The sequence below is a fragment of the Panthera pardus genome, unplaced genomic scaffold, assembly GCF_024362965.1.
Source record: "Panthera pardus isolate Hobbes unplaced genomic scaffold, ASM2436296v1 HiC_scaffold_3, whole genome shotgun sequence".
NCBI classification, from domain to species: Eukaryota; Metazoa; Chordata; class Mammalia; order Carnivora; family Felidae; genus Panthera; species Panthera pardus.
In genome coordinates this window covers 10,989,947-10,999,537 of record NW_026526876.1, presented here as the reverse complement: position 1 = coordinate 10,999,537, position 9,591 = coordinate 10,989,947, and the positions used below count along the sequence as shown (strand labels likewise).

Below are 9,591 nucleotides of genomic sequence, written 5' to 3'. Positions count from 1 at the left end.
GGTGCGGCGCTCAGCGGGGGGAGCATAGCACTTCTGGTAGGGGACGCGGGAGTGGTGAGTGACACAGCTGATCTAACTCGGGGCCCAGGTGGGGGTGGCAGAAGGGAGTGTGCCCCGAAATCTAGCTTCAGAGTTGAGGGTGAGGAGAGGCTGGAGGCCAGACAGGACCGCACATGAGGCGAGGAAGCGTGTTCCTTCAGTAAACACGTAGCGTCCCCTCCCTTCCAGGCACTGAGGATGCATCAGTGAACCAAGCAGAGACCCGTCTCTTCTTCCCCATCCTCCACCCCACCCCACCCCCGCCCCGGGGCTCAACTCCTCCTAGGGCACGTAGACACAGGAGCTAAGAGAGAGGGCGGTGAACGCTGTGGAGGGAGTTACCAGGTACCTTGAACGTTGGGCAGGAGGGGTGGGGGGAGCTTGGAAATTCCAGGTAGTCAGTTAGGGGCTTTCTGATAAGGTGGCATCTGAGACCTGAATGTAAGTAGCCAAGTGGAAACCCGGAACCCACGGGTCAGTGTAGAGTCATTGTAACAAATGTTTCTGGCGCAGGGTGTTGGTAGTGAGGGATGCTGTGCACCTGTGAGGGCAGGCAAGGGCAGACGGGAAATCTCCGCTCAGTTTTGTCATGAACCTAAAACTGCTCTACAAAAAGCGTATTTTAGGGGGCACCTAGGTAGCTCAGTGGGTGAAGCCTCTGACTCTTGATTTCGGCTCAGGTCATGATCTCACAGTTCAGGAGATGGAGCCCCGCGTCAGGCTCTGGGCTGCCAGTGCAGAGCCTGCTTGGGATTCTTTCTTTCTTTCTCTCTGCCCCTCCTCTGCTCACTCACTCTCTCTCAAAAATAAATTTAAAAAACTTAAAAATAAATTAATAATTAGAAAGTTTGTGTTTAGGGGGCGCCTGACTGGCTCATTTGGAGGGGCACACGACTCTTGATCTCAGGGTCATGAATTTGAGCCCCACGTTGGGCATAGATTATGTAAAAAAAAAAAAAGAATTTCTTTTTTTTAAATCAAGGAAGAGGAGATCTGTGCCAGATAAACAGCCAGTATAAGTGCAAATGCCCTGAGGTCCAAGGGAAGAGAAAAAAACAAGTGACTAGAGCATCAACATTGGGGGAAGTGTTGGGTCATCGAGACCATGGTAAGGAGGTAAAACGTTATCCTAGACCCTGCTTACCATCCCAGGTCAAGCAGGGGAACATGTTCTCACTTACATTTAAAGATCACTCCAGTTGGGGCCCCTCGTGGCTCAGTTGGTTGAACGTCCGACTCTTGATTTTGGCTCAGGTCACGATCTCACAGTTCGTGGGTTTGAGCCCTGCATCAGCCTCTGTGCCGACTGCGGAGTCTGCTTGGGGTTCTCTCTCTCCCTCTCGCTCTGCCCCTTCCTTCCTCGCACACTGCCTCTCTCTCTGAAAACAAATAAACTTAAAAAATAATAATAAAATAAAACATTAAAAGAAAAATCACTCCGGTTGCTCTATGGGAGATTATAGAAGGGGAGTATGGAAGCAGCAGGGCCACGGAGGGGGCTGTTGCCATCTGGCAGACGAGGCACAATGGTGGCTTGGATCAAGACAGGGGTGTGGAGTGAGCGTAGCAAACACACAGAGTTGTCGAATCGCTATGTTGTGCCCCTGAAACTCAGGTAACATTGCTTACGGAAGAGCAACGTGCCAGTGACAGGAAGTGGGTGGGGAGTGCTCAGGCTCAATGCAGAGTATAAGGGGATGAGAGGAATCCAAGACGCCTTGAGGAAAGAGGACCGGGTAAACAGGTTTTGCAAAAAAAATCAAAAGTCGTCTATGGGTTATTTTAAGTTTGAGGTATATATATTTGGGATCAGAGGGCCTTCTCTGCTCTTTGCCACTTAATCCCGGACCTACCCACCTCCTCAGGAAGCCTCCCGTGTAACCTCCCAGAGTCTCCAGGGCAGGATCATATTCTAGAACAAAGTTTTCGAATGTGGTATTCAGTTCCCTTATCCACAGAGTGGAGGAAAGTTGAGGCAAGGCTGAGAAAGCCGGGCACTGCTAACAAGCACCCTTGAACTCCTTTTGGCCCCTGGCCCGAGTGGGCACAGACTCGGGGGGCCAGAGTCTACTCTCAGCCTCCCATCCAGGCGGCTAAAGACTGATTTACCATCACACCTCCGTGGGGTTCACAGCGGGCCCACAGGACTCCCAGGGGCCGTCCTCTCCCACCCGCCCGACATCCGTCTTAAACTCCATCTGCAAACAAGGCCCACCTTTCTCCCCAAAGCCACCATAGCCACAGTGCTGCTCCTGGCAAGATGAGGTGACAGAGACGGGTGTGGAAAGAGGGGACCGTGAGCCTGAGCCGGAGGCAGGCTGAGGGGAGGTAACCCCAGGGACAGTCAGGATTCTGAATCCCACCCTGCGCCTGAAGAGGGAAGGGGCTGGTCATCAGGTGGGAGCCTCCGTTTCAACCACACCTTGGTGCCCCAAGGACCCGGGTGTGGTGGGGGAAAGGAAGTGTGGGGGGATGGTCTGGAGAAAGAGGTTTGAAAACCACTCTCGCCAAGGTTTGTCTCCAACTCCCCCCCAGCTCAGAGCAGTGGTCCGTACAGATGGGCGTAGGCCGAACAAGTTCAGGCCTGAGGTCAGGAAAGGAACCTCAAAGCAGATTCTTTTTGACAAAGTGTTTATTGAATTTTACGTCACTATGGGGTGTCTCTTATTGTATCCTAGAATTCTAGGAATCAGGGAGGCGGTAACGTGGCGATGGTGAATTTGGGAATCTGGTCCCCCAAAAGTACCCGCCGCTCCACCCCTGACTCCTCGATGGCCGCCAGGCGGATCACACCTCCGCTGGAGCCGTCCCGTTCCATGGCCAAAGCGAGGGCTGTGAACAAACGAAGAAAGCTGGGGTCAGGGTCAGGTGCTGGGATCACTCCAAGGAATGGGGAATGTTGGCCTGGCTTGGATAAGAGGGTTGACGTTCACAGGCCCAGAAACCCAAGTTCTCACCATTGGCCGTGAATTGTAGACACTCTTCCTTGGTCATGCCTTCCCGGTAGGTAGCGTCAACATAGCCATAGATATAGGAGCTCCCAGAGCCCCCAATGGCAAAGGACTGTCTTACCATCATGCCCCCCATGGGCACCGAGTACACCTGCCAGACGGAAGGAGGAGAAAAGTCACCAGTTGTACCCTCTGCCACACACGTACATACACCCGCCCACGCGGGTGGTCTGAGATGAGTTGACAGTAAGGGAGGTAGAGACTGGGAAGACAAACAGAAAATGGCTGCGGTGGGGACAGGACCAAAGGCATGGCTCCAGGGCTCTGATGAGGGGGTGGGGGTGTCTCACCTGCCCTCCTTCTTGGGGGTCCCAGCCCGCAATGATGATTCCTGCCATCAAGTCTTCCCGGTATCGGTAACACATCTCCTTAAAGAGGCTGGCGGCTGTGTGTACCAGCGGAGGCTCGTTTAGCTCAATGCTAGAGGGGGAGGAGAGTGACAGGAGAGGCAGTGTCGGGATCTGGGAGTTAGACCATTTAGCATCCCAGGTCCCGACTCCCTTCAGATACTTGCTCCTCCCCTGCCCACAGGTACCTGTGGAAACCGAGCTGATACGTGACAGCATCAGCTACTGCCTGGGTATCTGCTGCTGAGCCTGAGCGGCAGCAGAAGATACGGTCGTGAATAGGGGTCAGCTTGTCAGTCACTCGATTGGCAATGTAGGACCTGCAGGACGGCAGAGCAGTGAGGGGGCGATCCCGCTGGCCTCCTACCTCCATCCCATTACTACCCACTCCAAGGGCTCAGAACAGGCATTCTGGCATTTCCTATCAGTTCTCACCCAAACGGAAGCTAGCTGGAGACCAGACTTTTGCAAACATTTCAGCCAAGGGGGAGGAGGGAAACTGGGAAGGAGTGGGAGCTGGAACAGATCCTTATCTCCAAGAAGGGAAGAAACCTCCCTTCCCACGGTGGACTGTGGAGGGTAAGGACGGACTGCCAGGCAAGGAAAGAAGGGAGAGAGGGGATGACCTGCCACGCAGGTGTCCTGAGCTCACCCAGTGGTAGTTCTGGAGTCGGCTCCGAGAACCACGCCCCCTTCAAATTGCACGGCCATGATAGTGGTCTGCGAGAAACGAGAAAAGGGGTGAATCTGGGCCGCTTCCCATTATCCAGCACACACAAACTTTCAATGATCCCTCAGTGCGGTCCCTGGAGTCCGAAAGTCGTGCGCCACCGACCCGTTATCAAAAATCTCGTGGGGGCCCCAACACGCCGCAGAGTACCAGAATCCCAATCCTCAAATCCTCAGAGGCGCATCCCGGCCTTAACCAACCCCCCCCCCCCCCCCCCGTCCCGCAAAATGCCAGCGTTCCACTCTTCAGCCTCCCCTCCACCTCCCACCGCTCTCCAGCATCTTCAGGATACCTCTTTCCTGCTGGAACAGAGCGCACCACCTCCCGCCCCCGCCGCCAGTTCGCCGAGCCCCCTCAGCCCTCATCGTTCCATCGCATCAAGCCTCGTGCGCATCTCCCGAACCCCGGGGGCCTCCTCACCCCGGTGGAGACTTCCCGGCTTTCCCAGTCGGGGGCAATAGCCTCGGGACCCCAGGCTGGGACAGACCCCGCTCCTCCAGCGGATACTAAGGCGGCCGCCATCTTCCTCCTCAGCCACTGCCACAAAGCGACTGTCGTAAAGCGCTCTGTCACTCTCTCTCCAGTCGTGCTGTAAAGCCGTCTGCGGGCGCAGCGAAGTCACGGTTGACGGCGGAAGGGGAAAGAGTCGCGCAGGGACGGATCTTTTGCGACAGTGAGCGCTTGATGGCAGCGTGGCAAGCCGACCGGGCGGAAAGCGCCCCGGCCGGAGTGCGAGACCTCCGCTTCTGCCCGGGACCGACTTACTGCGATGGGCGTCGCAGTTCAGAGTCTTGGAGACAGACGCGAGCGTGTCTCAGTTAGAGTGACAGCGCTGTTTTCATTTCTGTTAGGTATGGACGTCGGAGTATATACCAGGAGTGGCATTGCTGGCTGATGCAGAGACGATACTTAGCATTTCGAAGAACTGACAGTTTGCACAGCAGCTGCCCCGTTTGACATGCCCGGCAGCCCTGTGTGCATCGTGACATTCCAACTTCCCCACATCCTCACTGCCTCCGTGCACTTTTAATTTTAGTCTTCCGAGTGGGCGTGAAGTGGCACCTTCTGTGCTCCCCCCCCCCCATTTCCTTAATGATTGGCGATGTTGAGCATATTTTCATGTGCTAACTGACCATTTGTATATATTCTTTGGAGAAATGTCTATTGAAATCCTTAGCCCGTTTTATTTTTATTTTCTTAAGTAATCTGTACACCCAACTGGGGCTCGCAGAACCCAGAGATCAAGCGCTGCATGCTCCAGCGCCTGAGCCAGCCAGGTATCCCCAAATTGTGTTACCTTTTATGATTATGATTATGAGAGAGAGAGAGAGAGAGAGAGAGAGAGAGAGAGAGAGAGAGAGAGAGAATCTTAAGCGGACTCCAGGCTCAGCGCTGAGCCCAACGCAGGGCTCAATCCCACGACCTGGGGATCATGACCTGAGACAATATCAAGAGTTGGAGGCTCAACAGACTGAGCTACCCAGGCATCCCTGGGTTTCTTTTTATTGTTAAATTGTAGGGGTTCTTTTTTTATATTCTAGATACTATGCCTTTATCATAGTATATGATATGCCTTTATATATGGTTTGCAAGTATTTTCTCCTATACTATAGGTTGTCTTTTCACTTCCTTCGTTGGTGTTCTTTGAAACACAAACATTTCAAATTTTGATCAAGTCTAGTTTCTCTACTTTTCCTTTGGTTACCTGTGCTTTTGTCGTTATATCCATGAGACCTTTGCCTAATCTGAGGCAACAGGGATTTCCATCTATGTTTTCTACTAAGAGTTTTGTAGTTTCAGTTCTTACATCTGTAGGTCTATGATCCATTTTGAGTTCATCTTTGTATATAATGTGAGGGAAGTAGGGGCCCAAATTCATTCTTTAAAAAAATTTTTTTTTAATGTTTGGACAGAGTGTGAGCAGGGGGAAGGGCAGAGAGAGAGGGAGACACAGAATCAGAAGCAGGCTCCAGGCTCTGAGCCATCAGCACAGAGCCTGACGTGGGGCTCGAACTCATGAACCGTGAGACCATGACCTGAGCCGAAGTCAGAAGCTTAACCGACTGAGCCACCCAGGCGCCCCCCCAAATTCATTCTTTTGCAAGTGGATATCCAGTTGTTCAAGCACTGTTTGTTGAAAAGACTATTCTTTTCCCTTTGAGTGGTCTTGGCAGCTTTATCAAAAATCAAATGACCATAGGGGTGCCTGGGTGGCTCAATCGGTTGAGATTCCGACTCAGGCTCAGGTCATGATATCGCAGCTGACGAGTTCAAGCCCACACGATATTCTGTGCTGACAATTCAGAGCCTGGATCCTGCTTCCGATTCTGTGTCTCCCTCTCTCTGCCCCTCCCCCACTCACGCTCTGTCTCTCTCTGTCTCAAAAGTAAATATAAACATTAAAAAAAAATCAAGGGGCGCCTGGGTGGCTCAGTCGGTTAAGCAGCCGACTTCGGCTCAGGTCATGATCTCGCGGTCCGTGAGTTCGAGCCCCGTGTCGGGCTCTGGGATCATGGCTCAGAGCCTGGAGCCTGCTTCCGATTCTGTGTCTCCCTCTCTCTCTGCCCCTCCCCCATTCATGCTCTGTCTCTCTCTGTCTCAAAAATAAATAAATAAAAAGTTAAAAAAAATTTTAAAAAAAATCAAATGACCATGGTATACAATCTGTTTTGTATGTGTTTTGCTAGTATTTTCTTACAGATCTTTTTTACATGTATTCATATAATGTATTGTTCTGTAGTTTCTTGTTTTTTCTTGTAGTATCTTTGGTATCAGGGTAATCCTAGCCTCATCTAGGGAAGTGTTCCCTCCTTTTCTATTTTTTAAGAGTTTCTGAAGGATGGACATTAATTTTTATTTTTTTAATGTTTATTCATTTTTTGAGAGACAGAGACAGAGTATGAGTGGGGGAGGGGCAGAGAGAGAGGGAGACACAGAATCCCAAGCAGGCTCCAGGCTCCCAGCTGTCAGCACAGAGCCCGATGCGGGGTTCGAACTCACAAACTGCGAGATCATGACCTGAGCTAAAGTTGGCCACTTAACTGAGCCACCCAGGCACCCCATAATTTTCTTTAAATGTTTGGTAGAATGCATCAGTGAAAACATCTGGTCCTGGGCTTTGTGGGAACTTTTTTAAATTACTAATTTGATCTCTTTATTTATTATAGGTGTACTCATATTTTCCGTTTATTCTTGAGTCAGTTTTGGTAGTTTGTGTCTTCCTAGGAATCTTCCATTTCATCTATGTCATCTACGTTGGCCTACAATTGTTGATAGTATTCCCTTATGCTCTTTTTTATTTCCATAAGTTTGGTAGAAATGACCCCTCTATCATTCTTGATTTTCGTAATGGGAGTCTTCTTTCTGTCTTGGTCCAGCTATCGGTTGCCAACCCTGTTGATCTTTTGAAAGAACCGACTTCTGGTTTAATTGTTTCTCTGTATTGTTCGTCTTCTAGTTCCACTCTGATCTTTATTATTTCTTTCCTTCGGCCTTTTTTTTAAGTTTTAGCTTGCTCTTTTTATAGTGTCTTAAGGAGGAAGATTCAACTAACGATTTGTGATCTTTCCTCATTTTTAACACAGACATTTACAGCACATTTCCCATTGAGAACTGCTTATGCTGCGTCCTTAAGTTCTGGTATGTTTTCTTTTCATTTTCACTCATCTCAAAATGTCTGCCCTGTGATTTCTCCTTTGATCCGTTGGTCGTTTAGAAGTGTGTTGTTTCATTTCCACATTATTTGTGAATTTCTCAAATTCCTTGTTGGTATCGATGTCTAGCTTCATTTCATTTTAGTTAGAGGATATTCCATGACTTCAATCTTTTTAAATTTACTGAGACTTTTTTGTGACCTCACGTGTGGTCTCTCTTGGAGGATATGATACGTGCACTTGAGAAGAATGTGTATTCTGCTGTTATCGTGTGGAGGGGTCTTCCCGTGAATCTCTCATACTCTTCTACATACCACAGCCGGGGCTGGTTTCTGAATTGAAAGACTGATCTAAGTAATCCCCTGCTTAAAACGAACTCTGGAGATAAAGTCCTATCTCTAGAAGATAGCTTGTAAGGACCTTCTTGAACTTGCTCCTGAACACCTTTCCAAAATCCCATCTCCTCTTTACTTTTTAATTTTTTTTAATGTTTATTTATTTTTGACAGAGAGACAGAGACATAGCATGAGCGGTGGAGGGGCAGAGAGAGGGGGAGACACAGGATCCGAAGCAGGCTCCAAGCTGTCAGCACAGAGCCCAACGCGGGGCTTGAACTCACGGACCGCGAGATCATGGCCTGAGCCAAAGGTGCATGCTCAACCGATTGAGCCACCTGGGTGCCCCTTAATTTTTATTGTAGTAAAATATAAGTAACATGACATAAAAGTTAACATTTGAACCATTCTCGTCTGACTCAGTAGTATTAAATACATTTACACTAGTGGGCAACCTCTCTTTTATTTTTGACTCTGGGCTCTAGCCATCTGAACCGTTTCTAGTGCTGATACGTTCATTTAACAAAAAGCTATTCAGTGTCTACTAGGTGATAGGCACTGTTTAAGGCACTGGAGGTACACCAGGGAATGAAACGGACAGAAATTCCTTGCCCCATGCAACTTACTTTTCTCGATAGAGACAAAACAAAACAAATGAGTACAGTACACAGCATATTAGATAGTGAATCATATTAAGAAAAAAAAAAAGCAGGGAAGGGAAACAGGAAGTGTGTGTGTGTGTGTGTGTGTGTGTTGAAGAGACATTTGAGTAAAGTCCAGAAGAAAGTAAGGAGGGAAGTCACTTCTCTATTTGGGGCGAAAGCATTCTGGACAGAGAGAATAAGTACAAAGATCTCGGGGCAGGATCATGCCCGAAATACTCAGTGAAAATGGAAGAGGTCAATTTAGCTAGCACACAGTCAGATCACGTAGGGCCTTTACAAAGCTCTTCATCATTCTCACCTGAAAATAGGATTCAGAAAATATCCTGCTCAAATTAAAATTTATTTTTTCATCTGAGTGGAATAGGAACCCATTGGAAGGTTTTGAGTGGGGAAGTGACATGAGAATGGGATCTATATTTAAGGGATCACTTTGGTTGCTCTATTGAAAACACACAATGAAGGGGGGGGTGCTGGAAGGCTCAGTCCGTTAAGCATCCAACTTTGGCTCAGGTCAGATCTTATGGTTTGTGAGTTCGAGCCCCACATGGGGCAACCTGCTATCAGCCCAGAGCTTGCTTTGGATCCTCTGTCCCCCTCTCTCTCTCAAAAATAAACATTAAAAAATTAAAAAAGGAAAAAAAGAGAAAACACGCAATAGGGACGCCGAATGTGGGACAGAGACAACTAGGAGGCTCTTAGGATAACCCGGGTCCTAGACAGAAAGTTGGACTTGACAAGCGTGAGTGTGGAATGGCCAGAATCTGACAGATTAGATGCGGGTATGATGAAAGGGAAACAGGAGAGTCAGGGC

General features: G+C 49.2%; 1 protein-coding gene and 1 long non-coding RNA gene across 2 annotated transcripts; one reads left to right on the top strand and one right to left on the bottom strand.

Moving 5' to 3' along the window:
- Window positions 1–2,653: 2,653 nt before the first annotated feature.
- On the bottom strand, window positions 2,654–4,688 carry PSMB6 (proteasome 20S subunit beta 6). Its single transcript, XM_019413699.2, has 6 exons — window positions 4,548–4,688; window positions 4,050–4,117; window positions 3,586–3,717; window positions 3,341–3,470; window positions 2,997–3,141; window positions 2,654–2,871 (listed from the first exon to the last, which is right to left on the bottom strand). The coding sequence occupies exons 1-6, from the start codon at window positions 4,647–4,649 to the stop codon at window positions 2,729–2,731; spliced, it is 720 nt and encodes a 239-aa protein (XP_019269244.1). The 5' UTR covers window positions 4,650–4,688; the 3' UTR covers window positions 2,654–2,728.
- Window positions 4,689–4,809: 121 nt separating this feature from the next.
- Window positions 4,810–8,524, top strand: LOC128774207 (uncharacterized). The gene is made up of 2 exons (XR_008418681.1): window positions 4,810–4,978; window positions 8,289–8,524. It is a non-coding gene; the product is annotated as an uncharacterized LOC128774207 (long non-coding RNA).
- The last annotated feature ends 1,067 nt before the right edge of the window (window positions 8,525–9,591 follow it).